Source organism: Hippocampus guttulatus, chromosome 3 (genome assembly GCF_054856545.1).
Source record: "Hippocampus guttulatus isolate MCC_2025c chromosome 3, RoL_Hgut_1.0, whole genome shotgun sequence".
NCBI classification, from domain to species: domain Eukaryota; kingdom Metazoa; phylum Chordata; class Actinopteri; order Syngnathiformes; family Syngnathidae; genus Hippocampus; species Hippocampus guttulatus.
The window spans coordinates 18,853,601-18,874,918 of NC_141263.1; the positions used below are offsets into that span (position 1 = coordinate 18,853,601).

The window sequence follows — 21,318 nt, forward strand, 5'->3', positions numbered from 1 at the left end:
ACTTCCGTTTTAAAGTTTGACCACTTCCGTGTTGACCCACGCTTTGCACGTTACTCGTGGGGGTTCCGGTTCTTCCAAGATTCGCGTTCAAAATATATTTATATTGATCTGAAAAGATGAGGCCGCTTACGGAGGAAGAGACGAAAACATTTTTTGAGAAGCTGTCGAAATAGTAAGTAAAGCGAGAGGGCATTTTGATGCGGTTGATCACTCTGTGGATTAGCATGCTAGGCTATACATGTGATTAAAATTTTATATTTTTCTCTCTTAACAGTATAGGAGAAAACATAAAGCTCCTCGTGGACAGACCGGACGGCACGTACTGCTTCAGGCTTCACAACAATCGCGTATATTACATGAGGTAATCTTATCACTAACACGATTTAGAGCAGGGTATGAAAAATAATGTGTGTATTCACTTCTAGAAAATGATACACAATTGAGTGCAAATTATTGTAAGAATCACCAAATGAGACCGTAGTTTGAGAAGCATTTGTTAAGATGTACATGGAAACTCCTCAAGGAATTATCAGTGATCAATCATTGTTTTGTTTCCACAGCCAGAATATTCTCAAACTATCCACAAACATTTCCCGGGACAAATTGGTGTCAGTCGGCACTTGTTTTGGCAAATTTACAAAGACCGACAAGTTTCGGCTCCACATCACAGCTCTGGATTTTCTGGCGCCCTATGCAAAGGTATGTTTCATTCGGACTTTTTAATATTGCAGTTTCAGCCTTTGGAAATGGTGTGTCACGAACCAATTAGAGCAGTGTGAACAACGCAGCTTTAAATGACACGAACATTTCCAGCTGACAAAGAGAAGAAATATGCGAGAAAGCAAAACTAGTTACTTTGACAGTGCCTTAAACTATGTAAAATATGTTATCATGCACAAGAAGGCACGCTCTATCACTGTTGCACTTATGACCTTCGAGTGTTTTTCCATTGATTTACCGCTCAGTTGCTGATAAACTACCCTAATAAAATGGATTGTGTTTGAGAATTAAATGCATGGGAAAACACTCAAACACTTCCACTGACTCTCATTAGATTGTGTGTAGCTATACCTAATGTTGCACTTGTGTGATTTACTCGATCTTCATGAAGTTTAAGGTGTGGGTGAAACCTGGTGCCGAGCAATCTTTCCTGTACGGGAATCACATCCTAAAGTCCGGTCTGGGGAGGATCACGGAGAACACCATGCAGTACCAGGGTGTGGTGGTCTACTCCATGGCTGACGTGCCCTTGGTAGATAGTCTCCTCAGGGTTCATGTTCCAACATGCTAAGAACATATTGAGCTAATCATTACATATTGTTTTTTCAGGGGTTTGGAGTGGCTGCCAAGACGACGCAGGAGTGTCGGCGAGTGGACCCAATGTCCATAGTTGTGTTCCATCAGGCTGACGTGGGCGAATTCATCAGGAATGAAGATGCATTAACATAAATCAAGATTTTATCAATTGGTCTACAGCTGCTATTGATTTGACAAATGACACCCCCTAACCCCACGCACAACCTTTCATCCACATTTATTATATTTACAAAAAATCCCATTTGAAATGATTGCAGTCATGTGGTGAAATGCAACAAAGCAAACTTTGTTTTTAAATATAAAAGAATGGACTTGGCAGCATGGCGAAGACTACGGTAGTTAGCATGTCTGCCTCACGGTGCAGGATTCGATTCTGACTCCAGCCTTCCTGTGTGGGGTTTTCATGTTCTCCCCGTGCCTGCGTGGATTTTCCCCGGGTACTCCGGTTTCCTCCCACATTCTACAAATATGCATGGCAGGTTAACACAACACTTTAAATTGTCCCCCGGTATTATTGCGAGAATGAATGATTGTGTATGTGTGCCCTGCGATTGGCTGGCAACCTGTTCAGGGTGTACCCTGCCTACTGCCGAAGATACTTGGCATAGGCTCTGGTATGCCTGCGACCCGAAGATGATTAGAATATGGATGAATGGAAGGTTCTATCAGTTGGACTGCAGCTGCTGTTGATTTGACAAATGACACCTCACCCCACACACAACCTTCATCCACATTTGTTACATGACATTTACTATAAATCCTATTTGTAATGATTGGAGTCATGTGGTGAAATGCAACAGAGCAATAATGTTTTTAAATATAAAAGAATGGACTTGCCGGCGGCACAGTGGGCGACCTGTTAACAGCACGTCCACCTCATTGCAGAGGTGCAGGGTTCAATTCCGGCTCTGGCCTTCCTGTGTGGAGTCTGCACGTTCTTCCTGTGCCTGTGTGGGTTTTCTCCGGGTACTACGGTTTCCTCCCACATTCCAAAAACAGGAATGGCAGGTTAGTTGAACACTCAAAACTGTCACTAATGCGCTGCAATTGACTGACAACCAGTTAAGAGTGTACCCCGCCGACTGCCCGAAAACAGCTGGGATTGGCTCCGGAATCCTGGGACTCTCGTGAGGAAAAAGCGAATTAGAAAATGGATGTACTTATAAAATGGACCCACACATACTTATGGCTCTGTGTGTGTGTGCGCTTGTGTATATACGTATGCACACACACTGACATTCTGAGCACAAACCACTGTAGCAGGAAATATAATTGGAATTCATGCAGGAAATACGATTGTTGCAAGCACGAGTGCCACATTTTAATAATTGCCACAATATCTATTGGTAGGCAACACTGAATACAAGTTGCTGCTCTTGTTTGCTTGCACTGCTGACACGTGCACATATAAAATAAAACCAGCATATATTTAAAAATTAATTTAGACTTTATAAAGGCTGTGGGGCCTGCTCAGACTCTGGAATGTGGCTCGCGAACTGTACTTTATTCAAATGTGATCAAGGGTCAACTGCATGTGCCTGACCTATGAATGCCATGGTGGATACAGATTCATGGTATCATATATCATCTATTAGAAGAGCATTAGTTACCACTGCCACCACAAGTCGCTCAATAATTCTCAGCACTGATTGACTCTTGTTCATCCAAAACAGCCACTTCAGACTAACGTGACAAGGTTACAAGAATACTTCACATTTATTCAACAAGCTATAAACAAATCCACATTTGTGGTTGGTGTTAAGTAAAAAACAAAACAAACTTGCAAACAAAATTTAAATGGAAGTAAAAGTCAATTAAACCAAGTTTTGTTTTTTCATTGTCCTCCATCTGTCTTTAAGATGGACATTTGTCCTGTCACCAAAGGAGTAATAAGACTTAATTTTGTGCCAGTTGCCCTCTCCAAATTTTTTGACTCCCTCCTTGAGCTTGCGGCTTTCCTCTTCTGTCCACATCTGTAACACAACAGTCAAATTACATAATACAAATAGTTAAATACCCCCCCCCGCCCCACACACACACATTTTATATATATGCATGTATGTACCGGTACATACACACGCACACATTTATCGTTGTGTTTATTATTTTACTTTATGTTAACTGTTTTGTTAAGCGCTTTGTTACAGCTGCCGCTGTTGTGAAAGCGCTATATAAATCAGCATGTATTGTATTGTATATGCAAACAGTGTTAACTTTATAAAAAAAAAAAGGAAATAAAACAACAAAAAACAAGATCAATAAATTGCTTACCCTTTTCTTGATTCCTGATAATGAACTCCTGTCGGATGAATCTAAAGAAAAACAATGAAAAAAAAATCAAGACCCAATAACACGGTCATATCAAATGGATTTTTTGCACTTGTACAACCATTGAAAAGCGCCTCTTCTTCAGCCCAAGTGACTTTGCTCTCCTTGGCATTGCTGTACAGCGCCTTCCTGTCAACCAAAGAGGCTATGCTAAAGAAGCAGCAGGTTGCATGTTCGTCTGACAGTGATTCCCAACCACAGTTAAGAGACCATACGGTGCACAGTGAGAAATTGTCCAATTGGGTTTGAAAATCATTTTTCGTTGACAGCAAAATCTATCTATCTATACCAGCAATGTATAGAGACAGGCAGAACTAAATACCACTTAAAGGCAAAGGATAAGTCATTTAAGATTTTGAGTAAAATATGAAATCATAATTTCTCCAGTATGATGAACCCCCACGAATGACATTTGCCTTTTCAGACTGTTGGGGGAGAATCTATGCTTTCTTTCTTGCTAAAAACTCACCTATTTGCTGTCTTTGGGCTCCGTCAAAGCCGTGCCTGTGCCTTTTCTGTTCTATGAATGGCAACAGGTGGTGACAAGTTTATTGGACCTTCTGTCATCTAATGAAGAGCATTGAATTGTTCTGCCTATCACTGTGTATAGCTGACAAAAACACGGACAAAGATATATTAGTGATTAAAAATTTAAAAAGTAATTTGAAAAAACAAATGAAGGGAAAATGGGTAATCTCTGACGGCACTCTTGTTGATCTCTCACAGCACACTTGTTGGGAATCCCTGCTCTATCAACTTAAAAGGACATATCATCAAGAAGAAAAAAAAATGCCACACCATTAATGGTTTCAAGTCAGAACATTTTGCAGGTAGATCCTCAACATGCCACTCTTAAGGTCCCATAAGCACACCGAATATATTTTTCACCCGAAAAAGAATGGTTCTCTGCTGAAAACAACTAACCATTTTGCACGGGAGGGGTCCTTGTTGGGAGTAGAATTTTTTTGAGCGGTGGGGCATTGATGATTCAAAGGCGAATTGTCCAGTGATGAGTCTGTGATTACGACGTCACCTTTATTTCTGAAATACCTGCAAGAATGTTAGGATTGTTATATATCCCCGCCAGCAGGAACAATCTGTTAGTCGGCACAATTTGTACTTACTTGCTCGTCAGGGCGCTGCTGCGTTTTCTCGCTGGAGAGTTATCGCTAGCAGGAGAGTCCGGCACAATGTCGACATTGTCTGATGGTGACCCTTCCGATTCCGTGCACTTTCTACATGTGCATACACGTCAATAAAGAGAAGACTGATTAAGGAACTGTTGTGAGGAAAACCACAAAAAAAAAAACTTTCAATGCTTTTAAGAATATTGGCACTTACCCATCAGGCAAAGTTGGGATATGACATGCTCCTTCTGAGACTTGCTTGCTAGATGCTGAGCTAGATGTTTGTTCCTCATATTGTGGAGATGCCTCAACATCACTAGCGCAAGATCAAGAAAGCAAACGTTTCAAATCCTACATTGGTGATAAACTAACTTTATTGCAAGTTAGGGTGTCGTTCTCTCCTACAAGTGTTAGTAATACCCAAATTATTCATGGATGACAATAACTGGTTCAATGAACCCCATCATGTATTTTTTTTTTTGCAATGTCGGAGGAAAATGAAATATTCACATGCAAATATCAAGTCCCCGACCCTTAAACAGATCTCAAGTCACGTTCCACAAACAATTTTACCTGCTCTTTGACAATGCATCTGTGGTGGCCGATCGAGGTCTTTTCAGCGGGACGCTCTCCATATCCGTTTGACAGGCTACAGTTTGCAACCGCGCCGGCTCATCTGTTCTGACTGCAGCCTCTTGCTCCTGAGAGTTAGCAAGCAACAAGCTTGCTTGACTGTCCGGTTCTATAATCATCTTTGCCATGTCGTGAAAGTGCCGTTTCCTTGTCGAGACCCATATTCTGTTCCTGGCTGTGTTTTGCGTTGAATTGCTCTTGGACTGGGGCGGGGCATCCGTTTGTGTGGGAGGGGCGGCTGGGGCAGCTTCAAGGGGGCTGCCAGAGTCTCTCTGGAAAAGCTCTTGGCTCTCCAAGTTTTGACTTGTGTCCCCTTTGTCAGGAGCTGCGAGACTGGCTTCATTTTCAACTTCTTCTTCCAGCTGAGAAAATGGTATCGTGACCTCACCCGCAGCCAAAGCCTGGTAGGCAATCTCAAGTCTCTCCTTCGAAATAACAGAATGGTCACTAGAAGTTCGAGGAGAACAATGCGGAGCTAAGTGAACACATTGGAAAATAATGGCCGATTAAGATATTCCTGATCATGAAGTAAATACCGTACATTCCAGTGAATAAAATGCATCCGTGCATATTATGTTCCCCAAAATCACCCTTGAAATTTTTTTTTTCTCTGTACTAGTGTATAATATGGTCCTTAGATTTGCTGGTATCCTTTATCAGAGTGAGTGATACGATTGAAGAACGATTCAACACAAACTCAAAATGCTTTTGGATTTTCTTTTCCCATATCCATGATTAAGGTCTTTCAAAGTATTTTTTAAAATCATGTTTTCAAATATCCTGTTCTTCCACCGTTCGTACTTGTGGGAAGCTATTCAACATTGTTTATTTTGTTTTTAAATCTTTAACTGACTGCTTTTTAATGTTGCACTTTTCATGACAGTATATGAGTCATATTGAGATACGTTGTATGATTATTTTGTTGTTTTTTTTTGCCGTCGAGTCAGTAAGAGCACATAACAATAAAATGACTGGCTAAACCTATTTATTTGCCACTGCTGTTATGTATACAAAAGCACAATATTGTGCTCTCTTTTTTTTTTTAACAATAACCCGTGTTTAAATATAGTGAAATATTTGCGACTGCCAACCTCCCCACAATATCGTGTTAATTATCATATCACAAGGTTGATTTCCTTTGTTTTGATTTAACAACATCATGTGATGCCAATGTGACCAATATTCGATATGTTGTTTAAAAAATAGATTCAACCATTTTTGAAAATAATTCACGGTAAGTGCAAGTGATCTACGAACCTACCATATCATTAGCTGGGCGTTAACTTCCGCACTGGTGGAGGGGGCACATTTATCTGGCTCATTGGTTGTCGTGCCCTTGTCGCTTTGCTTGTCAAGTTCATTGATGAGCTGTTTTGCAATCTGGTACAAATATGAAACATAAAAATCCAAATTCAGTATCACTGTTACTTGCAAATATGACTGATCAAAAGATGACACGATGGATTGTTGCTAATAACTGGCTGTCGGCTAGTTATTAGCAACTAAACTGCTAATGTTTATGTGGGCAGGCTGTGCAAACTGCTTGCATTTTTATGCTGTCCACTTAATCACTTGGGTGCTACTTGACACAGAGTTCCCATGTCCGGTTGTTTAACACATACCTTGTCAAGAAAAGGAACAGAGAATGGGCAGAATTCGCGGCAAAAGGCAAGAATCTGGTCCTTTAACTGTTTGAATTCCATTTCCTCGATGACTTGATGCTTGTTGCTTCTCTGACGGATGAGATCCATGAAAATCTTTTTCTAAAGGGCAAATTATTTATTTATTACATTCCAGGGTCAATGAGGGTGTCATTGCCAAACTTCATTTGACTTTTATCATACTGTACCCTAATTAGCGAGTTTATCTTCTCTCCAATTAGGTAAAAAAAAAAAAAAGAAAAAAGACAATAAAGCAGTTTTATTGCCAACATGGCAGTTTCGAAAGAGAACTCACCTTGGCAGATTTAGGAAAATGGCGCAGCACCTCTTTTGCTTTATCAAACTCTTTGTTCTTAATGAAAAGCTTCACAAGCTGAAGACAGAGACAAAACACAACTTAGCTTACCTTATATCTAAATGTAAAATGGAATCAGACTTTGTCATTCAAGTTGGGGCTGCCTGTTTAGTTTTTACATGGTAAAATTCATCGGTTACATTTGTAAGTTTAGGATATTGTAACATTACTTGAAACTAAGGCTGAATGATTTTGTAAAATAATGGAATAATGACCCCCTCCCCATCCAATATTGTGATTGTGATTTAATATTTGATCATTTGTTTCAAAGTCCTCTTCCAGGGAAGGGCTAGAAGTTGAAATTTCATCGCAAATTGGATTTTTGCTTCTCTCGATCTTAAAAACATAATCAACAGTCTGGACTTATTTTCATTTATTGTTTTATATTGCACTTATTTAGTATATTCTTGTTCCAAATTTATTTTCTGGCATATTATCTTTCAAATTGAGTTTTCAAGGATTGAAGGAATTTTGATTGTTGTACCAAAATATATTTCCACATGATATGGCACAAAACAAAACAGCCGAGGTTTAGCCCAGTAAGTCCCAAGAACTTGTGAAAATAAAATCAGAAAAACAAAATAACCTGAACTAAAGTCATGAATCAGATTATATCACTCAAGTTTCAATATTTGAACGAGTAGATTGCACTTCATCTAGACACTATGTAAATATGTAAATAAATAAAGAAATATACCGACGACTAAAACAAAGCAGAGGTTGTGTTCCCCCCCCCCCCCCTCAAAGTTGCAGCCTTGGCACTTTGAACATTGCATTGTACGACATTGTGATGTCGATTTAAATTCCATCAATTGCTGAGCCATACTTTTTATGGTGACATTTCAACACTAGAAGCAATTTCTTTTCTCGTTCCATTATTTCCTGGGGGAAAATCTGTTAGTGACCAACAAATTGGATCAGTGACCAATGTGTTGAACTGTACAGGTACCATTATATTAAGTACATGTTATGCACGTATATTTAGAGATCATTGTGTTCACATACCATCTCCTTCACTAAGAAGCAAATATTTTTCAAGTCCTTTTGTGAAACATCACTTGTCCCGTGCAGACTTTCCAAAAGCGTTAGGGCTGATTCCAAAGGGCATAGTGAACCATTGTTCTCAAAAGTCATATCTGAAATGACAATATAATAACTGTAGTTTGGCCACAATGCAAGTAGGGTCGACACATACATATTTCTAAACCCATAGCCAATTTTTTCAGATGAAGAAGTATTGCCATGTTCTTACTGTTTTTCTATCGGTGTGTGGTGCATTGATATGACAACCACGGAACGCCCCACACCCACACGCAGGCACACACGCACACAAATCTATTTTGCAGTATCAAGATTAGCCTGTGAGAGGCAGTAGAGTGCTAAGGGCCATCTGGATGGCCCGAATATACAAAGAAGAAAAAGTAGTACTGGTAGTCAAAATAAAAGCTAGTCCTACTCTTATCTTATATTGAAATTATAATGTGGTTACTAACTTCTTTTGCATGTAACCTGCTTTACCGGTGCAAATTCATGGCAGTGCCTAAGAATGAATAAATTGCAGTCTCACCAAGTTTTTCACCCTCATTTATCCGGGAGAGTAACTGCATTACAAAAACCTTTTTTGGCATCACATCACTTGCTGCCACAGGACGGGCCATGATACCTGCAAAACACAGATATAAAATGTATTTGTATAGCACCTATCAAAATTTACTGTATTCATTTTATATGAATTTTATGGATGGAATCTTTTTATTTTTTTTTAAATAATGACTTTACTTGTCACTAGACATAGGTTGGTGTCAAATGACCTTGTTTGTCTTTCTTCTGAATAAATACAGAAATAAATACATTTAGAATAAACCCCTGAGAGCTCATGTATGAAAAAGGTGAAAAGAACAGACATTTATTTCATAAACAAGGTTTTTTCCCCCATTTTAGTTCTTCTGTTTCCCTTAACTATCACAACCTTGGGTATCAACTATCCCATAGTTGATAGTTACTATTGTATTTCAATTTCAGCTGTAATGTATTTTGAGATATTTGGATACATAACTTGTTTTCCTTTTAAGGCAATCTAGTTATTTTTAAACACATATTGTAGCACTTTCGATTTAAAAGAAGGAAAAATAAAGGAAACACAAATTAGGAGATCTCATTGTGCTGAAAAGATTTCATTATTCAACTACAGCTTCGTTATGACTTACTGGTTCTTGAGGATATCAAAGGCATTTACAAATTGCAACCTTAATGCAATACATTTGCACAGCAGCTTCTCCCCACGTACTACATGTCGTTTCAAAAAAAAATTGCGATTAAAGTCACAATGTTATTCAACAGACGTCACATCTTAAACAGGAAACGTCATTAACGAAGTTCGACACTCAATAAACCCAATTTAACTAATCAAAGTTGTGTTTGGCGGTCAAGCAGCAAAACAAAGCGAGTTAGTTGACACTTACTTTGGATCACTTGTCTCACTTCACAAAAGCTTTGGTATTGATCATCATCAAACAACTGTAACGCCAGTGATATATAATGATCCACAAGCCAGCGGTTGACGAGAGATTCTTCTCTTTCCGTATGTTGTTCTTCCTCCGCCATGTTCGAACTGCAGCAACCTAACGGAGGTCGGTCGCGAAGAAACGTCTGCGTGTGTGTGCGTGTGCATGCGCTTGTTTACCCAGCCAAGGCGGGAAAAGTACAGTGTCGATTATAGTTTGTATTCTCCGAGTGTAATTTGCCAGGTATCAAGAGTAACATGCGAACCGCAAAGCTATAAAAAGATAAAAGAAAACTCATCAAACATAAATGCAATCGCCTGGTAAAGCTTTGGGTTTGTGCTGTTACCGGCAAAAAAAGGCAAATGAAGAGAATAAAATTACCCTGACAGATTACGATTAGGGACGTGTGTTTTGCTGGATTACTTCCGGGAGAACCTTGGTCAATGATTTCGAGAGCACACGATTCATTGGAACGCCCCCACTGGCTTGGAGGAAGAAGTCAGTCAACGAGCCTGTTTTCGACGAATTAATTTTAATTTGACATGTCGACTTGATTATTTGGTTTGATTAAATTTGGCAAGTAGAGAGACTCGGTATTTTGCCCGGCATTGTCAAAAGTACAACCTGTAACTCTGTAATTTATTCATCGTTCAAGGGTGAAAACTCAGAAATTTAAGACGGAACTTTGTCATCATTTAAATGTTTATTTAAAATGACATTTAACATGACATAAGATTGACACATATATTTCATTAAAAAATCAAAAACATTCCATTTATAACATGATGATGGAAAACTGTATACGACCATAAACAGGACTTTTTCTTGAGGAAAGATTCTCTCAATTGAACGGGGAATAAACTTTGTTCGGCATCGTGTCTGAGTGACACAATCCAATTACGCTACTGTAATGTAATACAGGTACAAGGATTATAAATACAATCACCAATAATAATAATCACCCCTTGTGGATTCTGCTAACCTAGTAAAGGAATCCATGTTGTCATCTTCCTATAATAATGGCCAGTTTTTTCCCCCCAGAAAACACAAAAACATATATCTTTCTAAATATCCATCCATTTGTGCCATATCATGTGGAAATGTTATATATACATATATATATATCCATATCCGCACACGTCAAAATATTACTTCGGCCATTATTTTAAGGTGAAGATATGTTTTCATCATCAGCGTCGTCATCACACAGCAGCGTCCTACTGTATACAGCCATAACCATCTACTATTTGACAAGCTCAGTATAACATAAACATGCTGATGTTCTGACATTCACTTCTGTTTAAATTGTTTCATTGGAAATTGTGAGATTTTATTTATTTATTTTAAATAAAGCTGTTCAAATTGGGCAGAAACCTTTTCCTGAGCGGGATTATGAGTATTAATGAGCTGAATGTTTTGGGGAGTTTTATAACAGTTCCTCTGAGGTTGTATTTGTTGTCAGAATTGCATTGTAGGTCGAACCATATGCTCTTGTGGGCCCTTCCACTGTTTAATGTCATTCATCTTGCAGCCAAAAAGTGATAGTGGATACATAGACTTGACTTATGCTTAGCTGGCGTTCATTTCCATTTAAGTTACACCACATTGTGCCTGATACTTTTGATAGATGTCCTGAATAATTGCAAAACATTGACAGAAAAACTATATGACTGCATCATATGAGAACAAAATGGTTGCTCACACAATAAGAGAAATGAGGTCTGCACGAATAAAACTCCCCTGATAGTAGTTTGTTCTGTGTGCCAGTGTTTTACATTCGTCGCACATATATAGCAAACCATTTATAGTGTAAACAACGAAGAAGTAAGACTCCTTCCCCTGCCAACCACAGTGGAGAACAAGTCCAGCACATGGAGAGAAAGTAACTTCTGGTTATGACAATACTTTAATGAGTGCCTTTAAAATCTTAACTCAAGCCATACTTATCCAGTACAAAAAAAAGTCCTATTAGTTCATGGGGGGACAAATAAAATGAGGGGAAAGCATCATTCATGAGTAGGAATTCACTTGACAGGATGATGTTGAAAGGCATTAAGTGTTCTAAAAATCAGTGGAAAATGTTTGCTTGTTTCCAGGCTTGATACTTCGGGACAAATGGGAGATTTGAGTATGTTGAACGTGCTAAACATACGCAGTGTTGCAGTTCAACAGTGTGGCTCTTGCCAACGACTCTGTGAGGGTCCTTCTCCACGACATGACAGCACATGATAGACGAGCACGATGCAAAGCCACCACATTCCAAAAGTTTGCTGTCGCAGGGAGCTTGCAAAGCTTTCTCAAATCCTGTCAGCTCTTCTGCAAACACACGACCTTTCTGGTTTCCAGAAGAGGGAGCCACTTGGACAGCAGCTGGGGGATGCTGGTCCTCTTGAGCCTTTGTCAGGCAATAGAGCAGCATAAATAAAGTTAAACTCGGTTCAGGGAAGATGAAACTTGACTCTCCCCCCAAAAATTGTCTCCGGTGAGTCAGGTATACAATGATAGATATTCATTAAAAAACACATTGTTTATGGTCTGGCCCAAGTAACAACCCAGAGATAAATAATGAGGCTGAACATTAAACATGGCAAAAAGCCATTCATCCCTGTGGAAGAAGAAAGAGGCTTGTTACTGACAATCTGGTCCTCCTTTTGTCTGGAGAGGCTGAGGCTGATTGCACACATGCAAATCAAAGCAGTACACTTGTACTTGTTGTGCGTCTGGTGTGCTGGACTCACTCAAGTGTCTTATTAGTGCGTATCCTTTGTGTGGCTCCTCCATTAAAATCTGCAATAACGCTGCTCGCCCCCAATGTCCAATATTTACTTGGAATCTCATCAGCATCGCCCCAAAAACAAACAACAAAAAAAAGGGAAGTTGTGTGCGACAAGAGCAGGAGTTGATGGCCTCAAAAAGGAATAAAAGACTCACTATGAGTTATTGACTGCATGCGTTACCACACAAACCAAAAATCTTCCAGCAGTAAATTGGTGAGTATGGCCAGGCAGTGGAGGTGGCTCAAGTCCTGCAGTCCCACTGGAGCACCTTGTGACCCACACAGGAAAGCCATCCCCAGGTGAGCTCATGACCATCCCATCGCCTTCTTTAGAGTCTCATTACAGTAGCACACTTCCCTCAGACGGAAAACTCGGACCCAGGGCGGCGGGCTTGTGTCAAGCGCTTCAAGCGACGCAGATGCAGCCCAGTGAACGGGTTGCACCACAGCAGGGAAGGCGGACCGCCAAACACGGCTTTCATGCCGTCCCATCTGGTGCGACGCTCCCAGGTGGGCTTCTCGTTTTTAAGACGTTCAATCTCCTGCAAGACGCCCACACATGCTTTTTGAATGAAATGCTCATCAAACGATACGTGGATCATGGTGAAACAAAGGATGGGCATAACAACTGTTAAACATTTAGTTGATTGCATGGAATTGATCGTTGAAGAAATGGAGTTCACTTTGACAAAAACCATCCTCGCCACAAATATACTGTTATTGTCCACTACGGGAAGTTGAGTACAATCCATTCCATGACAAATTGGAATTCAATTTAAACCAGCAATTTAACAAACCACGTGAACAAGGAATGGCGCTGTTGGATTACAACGGAATAAATACCCCTCTCTGTTGTGAATGCTTTTAGTTTCTTTTCACTGCATTCTAACAAGGGCATTTTCTGTTGACTAATCACTAAACAGCAGCCTACATAAGCAAACCCTACTGCAGTAGCGAGAGTAGTACAGGGTACAGCTCCAAAATGAACGATCCAGCTTGGCTGGAAACAACGGGTTCACATTATAAAGGCATGCGCCCAAGTGCTCGCGTGGTACGTGGTGGATACTGACCGTCTCGTCGTTGCAGATGGAGTGGATCTGCGTACCGAACATGACAGCAGTGAAAGTGAGGAAGAGGATGGCTTCGAGACAGAGGAAAATCAGTAGTAGCACAGAAACCCCAGGAGAGAATTCGCTGCACTCTGCGATAGATCAGACAAAAAATGGTTTTAATGCTCCCTACAACAACAGTCAGATCCTCAAGGCTTTTTTTCACCGTTTTCCTCTAAAGACAGTGGCACCATTTTGTGATCACAGTTGTGCAATGGCAACAGAACACAAGATAACATGTTTGCCTTCAGGTTAGGATCCCCCCCAGTTAAATGACAGAGAAATGGGGGGCACTTACCATTCCACTGCACTTTAATACACGTGAAAAAGTGCATACCACTGAGGCCAAGTGCATGGGCGGAAATCAACGCAATGTACATCTGAGGAGAAAGCAACCAGTTCATTAATTTATCAATTTGAAGTTTTTAAATACAGATTTGCGTTTACTAAGGAATCCATTGTCAGTGAATGGACTCCCTTTAGTTTATTAGTGCACTTACAGTGAAAAGGACAAAGAATCTCTGATTCTTTTCTCCTACACAGTTATTGACCCAGGGACAGTGATGATCCATCTTCCGGATGCATCTTTTACAAATACTGCAAGCCGGTGACAGAAAATAGTGATGAGCGATGCAGTGGATGATTTACAAGTTAAGTGTTCTAGTGGACAGACCTGCAGTGGTGCGCTCTCTCAGGCTTGATGCTGCAGCACTTCGGGCACTTGTAGATGACCTCACCAGGTTTTAACTGTAAGCTCTCCATGTACTCCTTGGTCGCATTGCCTTTTGGAACTGCACCCTATAGAATCAACAGGCGGATCAATCACCAACCTGAACGGTACTCAGTGGAGCCCAGACTTTCCCAAGGCCCAAGTATTACCCAAAGAGTAAGAAAATTATTGTGGAGGACCATATTTTGTGGTTTCTGTTTCTGATTTACAAATTGTGTGGAACTTCCATATACTGTACTCACACACCGTCTACTTACCGGATCCGACAACATGGTGCGCAGGTGTGAAGCCAGAGCGAGCACGGCGAGGGCATTGAAGGTGGCGCCGTTTAGCAAAGAATACCAGAAGTTCTTGGCAGGTAGCAGCATGACAAAGTTGACAACAAATTCAGCATAGAGCACCAGGAACCAGGTCATGCTGGCGCACACCATGCCGCAGCTGTCCTGGATGAACCACAGCGTGCGGTTCCCGGCTGTGTGGTCGGCGTGGGTGCCGCCAACAATCACTCCGGCTGCCAGGCTGCCTGACTCGACGTCGCTACCCGCTGACAGCAATGGGTGGTGCTGCTCCATATCTCGCAGCCGGTGGTTTGAAGAGTGCATCCTGGACTCTGGAGGACAACAAATTGCCTTGCATTAATATCATTTGTTAGAAATGCATGATTGTAGACTGCTCTAATGCATCCCCTCTAAATGCCTGTCGTAGGGAATTTTCTGTCAAACTAACCAAAAGTGATAGTGGTAAGCAAAGGTTCTTCGACATTAACGGTGGCCTGATTTCCGGGGCAACCCAAAATTCACTGACACTGGCCTGACTGGGCCAGTGCACATTACTTCATAAATAGTATTACATCAACACGTTCTTGCCTTTATAATCTTTATTTGTCAATATTTTGACTTTTATGTGATGAATGCAGAATTTATTCGGCTGCTATCATCAGGAGTCACATTCTCAATAAAGACTAGTGAGCCTGCTCCAGAAGCAGAAATGCAAGCGCAAGCCACGAGATTACCGCCAACAATGGTTCACAGACGGGCTTGTGTGTTTTGGACCAGATTGGATTTTGCAAAGGACAGAGATGAGCCACAAAAGTTTTACGGACTAATGAGACCAAAGTGATGCAAAAGCCAGCGTATGGAGAAAGAAAGGATCATCTTATGATCTAAAACACACATGCTGAACTGTGAAACATGGTGGAGGTAATGTCACATCTTGGGATTGCACGGCTGAGTCCAGAACAGGCTTACTAGCCTTTATTGATGATTTACCATGAAATAAAAACTGGACTTCTGAACTTTTGTCTGATCCTTTTTTTTTTTTAATCTTAAACCAAAATGTCTTCAGTGTAATCCACAGATTTCAGCCTGTCAGCAGAAATTATTCTCTGATTTCTATAGTCATTCATGAAAGGAGACGAGTTATCTTTTGTTATTTACAAACATCTGCCTTTACTTTGAAAAACGATGACGGAATCAGCACCGGAATCAATAAACCGCTAAAAATTAGTAAAACAAAACATGATATGACAAATCCTTGAATTAATGGACAATAAATGAGTGTCTCGCTCTACTTGTATTAAGCAATTTTTTGACAATTTACTGGGGTCAAAACTTTATCCGTTAAGAAGTAAATTATCCTCTAAGATCTCAATTTCTCTGATCTCATACTTTCGTCAACAGCTTTTAAACACTCCCATTATCTTAAAAACACACGCTATGCTTCACAGGTTCTGGCCACCTTCACTCAATGTACTGACCCTATGATGAATTTAAAATTCTTCCAAAATGGCCAGAGAGTCTTTGGGAAGGTTGTCATCCTCAGGTGCAATGATTGATGAAGAACACACTTCAACACGCGTTATGGGGATTCATCACTCAAGAATGGCCTCGGTTAGTCATCTTGCTAAAATGTGGATCACAATTTTATAGCCGATCTCCAAAGTACCCCCGCGTGCTTGTGGCTGTACAGGGGGACAGAAAACAACAAAGGTTTCCTCTTGTACGTATAAAGAATGTCCAAGTTGCAACAAAACATTCAGGTTCGACTCCACAAACCATGCTGGTAGTTTCAAGATCAATCAATGGATCTCTTTGTAAGTGATCCTGCAGCAGAAGTGCATGAGGCGCTAATGATCCTTGTTCCTTTCTGCTGTCTTACAGAATTCACTGAGATTCACTGAGACAAAGCCAACACAACACTGGCAGAGCGAATAACCCGAAGCCTTCTCTGACCAATTTAGCAGAATAAAATCAGCGGTCTATTCCCATTGTCTCAAAGGGTTTATTAGGTTACAGCTACAGACTGCTTTTAAGCCCTTCTTTGCTTTCACCTTATATCAATATCAACAGAGCTTATTTCCATAAAACACCCACTTTAATCTGAGACCCCTCCAATCACTGGCCATGAACGCTGGGGGGGAAAAAAAAGATTCAATGCACCACAGTAGAAGCTCCAAATACAAACACCTTTACGTTACACTGCATTACGTCGGGTGCATAAATATTGGGACATTGACACAATTCTCATCGTTTTGCTTTCCACACACCACAGCAGCGGATTTGAAATGAAGTAGACAAGGTTTTCCTAGAATGGCAGTCTTTCAACTTTAATTTGAGGGCATTTACATTATAATCAGGTGAATGGTGTAGGAAGGGACGTAAAGTAATAGGACAAATGGCTACTCAGCTGTTCTACAGCGAGGTGTGTGTTATTCCGTCATCCCATTTACAAGGAGTAGATAAAAGGTCTTGAGGTCTTCTCAAGGGTGCTATTTGCATTGGGAATCTGTTGTTGTAAAGTCTCAATACAAGTTCCACTCTGAATATCAGTGAAGCAACCCATCATTACAATTTGAATAAATTAAAAATCAAAACAAACCTATCTGAGTGAGAGCAAAAACATTCGGTTTGGCAAAATCCATTCTTCGAAAAAAAAAAAAAAAAAATAACGCAACGGTGAGCTCAGCACCAACAAAAGACCCAGAAGACAACGGAAAACAACTGTGGTGAATGACCACGGTGAAGAAAACCCTCTTTACAACAGCTGGCCGGATGAAGAAATATCTCTAGGAGGTTTTAAATACAACAATCAAGGACTGCAAATGTTTTTCCTTGTATTTTTATTTCTGAAGTATTTTGGGCGGCGGCCCGGTAGTCCAGTGGTTAGCACGTCGGCTTCACAGTGCAGAGGTACCGGGTTCGATTCCAGCTCCGGCCTCCCTGTGTGGAGTTTGCATGTTCTCCCCGGGCCTGCGTGGGTTTTCTCCGGGTGCTCCGGTTTCCTCCCACATTCCAAAAACATGCATGGCAGGCTGATTGGACGCTCTAAATTGTCCCTAAGTGTGAGTGTGGGCGTGGATGGTTGTTCGTCTCTGTGTGCCCTGCGATTGGCTGGCAACTGATTCAGGGTGTCCCCCGCCTACTGCCCGAAGACGGCTGGGATAGGCTCCAGCACCCCCCCGCGACCCTAGTGAGGATCAAGCGGTTCGGAAAATGGATGGATGGATATCTGCTCATATTCAACCAAATGCTTCAGAACACGGCGTTTCACAGTGCAGATGGACCCAAAAACATACTGTAAAAGAAATGCAACAATTTTTTTTTGTTTGTGTGTGTGTGTGTTTTTTTAAGGCAAAGAAGTGGAATATTGTACAATGGCCAAGTTAATCATCTGACGTGAATCAAATTGAGTATGCAGACTCTGTTAAGACATGTTTAGCACTGGTAACCAAACCGTTTTTCTGGTTGATAGGACTGTCAGCTGATGCAGCTATTTAACAGCTTTTGTGAAGGAAGGATGGTAGATATGATGCGTCAAGTACATTGGCTTGTACTTTTTGATAAGCACTGAAGTGAGGACCCAACGACACTTAACAATAGCTCACGGGGATAATGCAAATCTATGTACTGTTGCAAAAAAAAGCCTCTACAAACTCTTGGAATCACCCGCACCCACAGACAAATTGGCCACAAAATGTGACAAGATTCTCATTCAAGCCACAACATGATAAAAAACAAGGTGTCCAAGACCAACATCAAACAAACAACTACATGATGCCACTTGACACACCATGCGCAATTCCTTATGAACTGCTCGTAGTCAGCAAACATAGATTTCAATTAGTGAGATGACATCGGTGGTGTTGATTCAAATAGGCCTGCCCCGTTGAAAAAATATATATAATAAATAAATGTTTATTTCTCACTTTTCTAGTTAGCCTCAGACCGACTAGCTGCCATACTATTGTTCAACATTAGTGATTGATTTAATATTATTGTTGTGTGAGAGTTACTGTTTAAGAAAGTGTGAAGTGCATCAGCAAAACAACATTCATTACATGTCATCTTCCCAGTTAAAAGAGTGTTTAAAGGTTATGAAGTACTGATATTAGAATGGTATCTTAGAAATGACAACTAATCTATCCATCCATGTGTATGTGCTTAGCGGAAGTCTCGAAATGGCTGTTAGCAGTGAATTTGAGTGTTCAGGAAACCTGTCATCATCATTTCCACATTCAGGTTCCTCCTGCTTGGCACTGACTGCCGAACGCAAGGAATGTCACTCTTCAAGCTTTGACAGAGCAGATACGCTAACATGGTGGCTAGCAATGACAAAAATTAAGTGTTACCTACCTAGTATGTTGCCTCCTTACAATAACATGCCTTTATGTATGACTTCAGTATGTGATTCGGAATAGGTGTCCAGATTATCAGGAAGATGGAAAACGAGACCCCTGAAAGATATAAACACAGAAAGGGTTCAATCTGTCTTTAGTAAATATCTTGTTGGGGTTACGGTGAGCTGGAGCCTATCCTCGCGGACTTTTGTGAGAGGCAGGATACACTTCTGTACTTGTCGCTAGTCAATCGCAGGGCACTTTCAGATAAATTTTCACACCAAATGAAAAAGAAAATCTGGGCCAACATGCATGTTTTTGCAATGTGGGAGGAAGATAGAGGACCAGCAAAAAAAAATAATATTACTCCATAAATCTTTACCACGCTGCCATGGTTAAAAGATACCATTTAACACACGAAAGTTAACGTTGGCTGTACAACATGTTCGCATTGTTCAACGCTCACTTCTTGTCAGACGTTTATTTCCTTGCAGTCAAATGGCTCAAATTCGACAAGGAAATTGGCTGACTCGTTTTCCACGCCAATGATGACAATTTGTAACTATTGTGGCACAGACCGTAACCCGTCTTTAATGATTTGAACGCCCACTGAACAGAACATCACATCACACCGTACCTTCCATACCACTCAAGCGAAGCAACACAGATTGGAGCCCCTCCCCTCATCGAGAGCGACGAAATCATCATCTTCTCATTTCCCATATTTTCTGAGCAAGTGCCCATCTACTAAAACAAGTGTTGCGCTCCCCACGGTGCGACAGAGTTAGCCGAGTTTACCAACTTGTCTAAATGACATGTGTTAAGGTCCAGAGTGTAAACAAACCTCCGCCGCGAAATGATAGTTGCTTGACATTCCATATGCTACCGGACAGGTGGCTACATTTCGCTAGCTAACTCGCGAGCTGCCTTGCTAGCCTCACTACTACCGCATCATGCGCGCGACGACTGCTAAGAGGTGACATTTTCCCATCGACGTACCTTAATATTCCTGACATCGTCGTTCGGGGACGTCTTCTAAATTCATTCTGAGCGATTCACAATGGGTGGACTGCACCTCGGGGATGACTACCGGAGCCGCGGAGGGGGGCAGCAACACATCCCATCAACCATTGTCGGAGTTTCCGGGATTCGGTTCCTCCTCGCCAATAACTGAAAGGAGGACAATGTTTGACCCAACAGCGCTACCCGATGGGTTGTGATACAATTGCAAGTGATATACTGTATCTCCGACAGAGAGCGCTATTGGTTTGTGAAAGAGTTCGACACGTCCTATAATAAAGGAAATTATCAGTGGTTGAAGTAATGATTGCAAATTATTTTCCATTTTTTAATCTGCTTAACCTCACGAGGGTCGCAGGTGTGCTGGAGCCTATCCCAGCTGTCTTCGGGCAGTAAGCGGGGTACACCTTGAACTGGTTGACAGCCAATCACAGGGCACATATTGACAAACATTCACAGTCAGTCACACCTCGGGACAATTTAGAATGTTCAATATATCTACCATGCATATTTTTGGAATGTGGGAGGAAAGTGGAGTACCCAGAGAAAACCCACGCAAGCACGAGGAGAAAATGCAAACACCACACAGGAAGGCCGGGGCCTGGAATCAAATCCTTCACCTCTGCATTGTGATGCCAACACACTAAACAGTATCACCGGGCCGCTTGTAGCAATGCAAAACTATTGAAAATATGTTTTGTCAAAAATTATGTTTCGTAGGTGGGGAAATGCTTTTATTTTATTCCACTAAAAACGACAACCTTTACTCCTAAAAATGTATCCTCGCTACATGACAGCTTCTCTTCTTTAACATATATTAATAATTACTTTCTGAATGTTTTATCTAGATTGAGTAGAATTATCTTTCTCTACTTTGTTCGAATTAGTTTGAATACAAAAAATGTTAGAAGAAAAAATGTTTCTGTTTTCATGGATAATAACGATCAGTTTCAATTAGTACTGTCAGAGAGGTATTCGTTTGAGAATATGTTTGTATTATTGTGACCTATGTAGTGTATAACTGCACTCCATCAGACAGACAGTTCCCAAAATGACCAGATTGATGTTTAAAAGGAAGATATGCTTGGTCAGGTCAAGTACATAATGGATCATTTGAGCAATTTTTGCTGATCGTTTTCTGGC

The 21,318-nt window shown here is 40.8% G+C and overlaps 3 protein-coding genes across 5 annotated transcripts; 1 reads left to right on the forward strand and 2 right to left on the reverse strand.

Annotated features, from left to right (window-relative positions):
• Nucleotides 1–23: 23 nt before the first annotated feature.
• Nucleotides 24–2,090, forward strand: nip7 (NIP7 nucleolar pre-rRNA processing protein). The gene is made up of 5 exons (XM_086107266.1): nt 24–172; nt 275–361; nt 561–699; nt 1,112–1,252; nt 1,330–2,090. The coding sequence occupies exons 1-5, from the start codon at nt 117–119 to the stop codon at nt 1,447–1,449; spliced, it is 543 nt and encodes a 180-aa protein (XP_085963392.1). The 5' UTR covers nt 24–116; the 3' UTR covers nt 1,450–2,090.
• Nucleotides 2,091–2,800: 710 nt separating this feature from the next.
• On the reverse strand, nt 2,801–10,334 carry terf2 (telomeric repeat binding factor 2). 2 transcript variants are annotated; one of them, XM_086107264.1, is made up of 13 exons: nt 9,884–10,334; nt 8,989–9,084; nt 8,427–8,557; nt 7,362–7,439; nt 7,028–7,168; nt 6,667–6,785; nt 5,346–5,852; nt 4,987–5,088; nt 4,770–4,880; nt 4,570–4,695; nt 3,707–3,774; nt 3,589–3,629; nt 2,801–3,290 (listed from the first exon to the last, which is right to left on the reverse strand). In XM_086107264.1, exons 1-13 carry the CDS (start codon nt 10,023–10,025, stop codon nt 3,132–3,134), a joined length of 1,821 nt encoding a protein of 606 aa, XP_085963390.1. In that variant the 5' UTR covers nt 10,026–10,334; the 3' UTR covers nt 2,801–3,131. The 2 variants fall into 2 exon arrangements, with proteins under 2 accessions (XP_085963390.1, XP_085963391.1); XM_086107265.1 differs by lacking the exon at nt 8,427–8,557 and having other exon boundaries at nt 9,884–10,030.
• A 275-nt stretch (nt 10,335–10,609) lies between these two features.
• On the reverse strand, nt 10,610–20,326 carry zdhhc7 (zDHHC palmitoyltransferase 7). Of its 2 annotated transcripts, XM_086107267.1 has the most exons (8): nt 20,155–20,326; nt 19,172–19,272; nt 14,798–15,150; nt 14,484–14,608; nt 14,311–14,407; nt 14,109–14,190; nt 13,772–13,902; nt 10,610–13,243 (listed from the first exon to the last, which is right to left on the reverse strand). In XM_086107267.1, the coding sequence occupies exons 3-8, from the start codon at nt 15,140–15,142 to the stop codon at nt 13,061–13,063; spliced, it is 963 nt and encodes a 320-aa protein (XP_085963393.1). In that variant the 5' UTR covers nt 15,143–15,150; nt 19,172–19,272; nt 20,155–20,326; the 3' UTR covers nt 10,610–13,060. The 2 variants fall into 2 exon arrangements, with proteins under 2 accessions (XP_085963393.1, XP_085963394.1); XM_086107268.1 differs by lacking the exon at nt 19,172–19,272.
• Between the last annotated feature and the right edge of the window lie 992 nt (nt 20,327–21,318).

Bases quoted from the DNA above. Each gene is read 5' to 3' on its own strand.
- zdhhc7 (XM_086107268.1), bottom strand. From the start codon at position 15,142: ATGCACTCTTCAAACCACCGGCTGCGAGATATGGAGCAGCACCACCCA. The intron at 14,191-14,310 runs GTAAGTGCACTA...CTTTCTCCTCAG, and splicing joins GATTCTTTGTCCTTTTCACT to ATGTACATTGCGTTGATTTC. The intron at 13,903-14,108 runs GTAAGTGCCCCC...GATCTATCGCAG, and splicing joins TATTAAAGTGCAGTGGAATG to AGTGCAGCGAATTCTCTCCT.
- terf2 (XM_086107264.1), bottom strand. From the start codon at position 10,025: ATGGCGGAGGAAGAACAACATACGGAAAGAGAAGAATCTCTCGTCAAC. The intron at 9,085-9,883 runs GTAAGTGTCAAC...TGTGTTTTGCAG, and splicing joins AGTGAGACAAGTGATCCAAA to GTATCATGGCCCGTCCTGTG. The intron at 6,786-7,027 runs GTATGTGTTAAA...TATTTGTACCAG, and splicing joins CTGTTCCTTTTCTTGACAAG to ATTGCAAAACAGCTCATCAA.
- nip7 (XM_086107266.1), top strand. From the start codon at position 117: ATGAGGCCGCTTACGGAGGAAGAGACGAAAACATTTTTTGAGAAGCTG. The intron at 173-274 runs GTAAGTAAAGCG...CTCTCTTAACAG, and splicing joins TTTGAGAAGCTGTCGAAATA to TATAGGAGAAAACATAAAGC. The intron at 1,253-1,329 runs GTAGATAGTCTC...TTGTTTTTTCAG, and splicing joins CCATGGCTGACGTGCCCTTG to GGGTTTGGAGTGGCTGCCAA.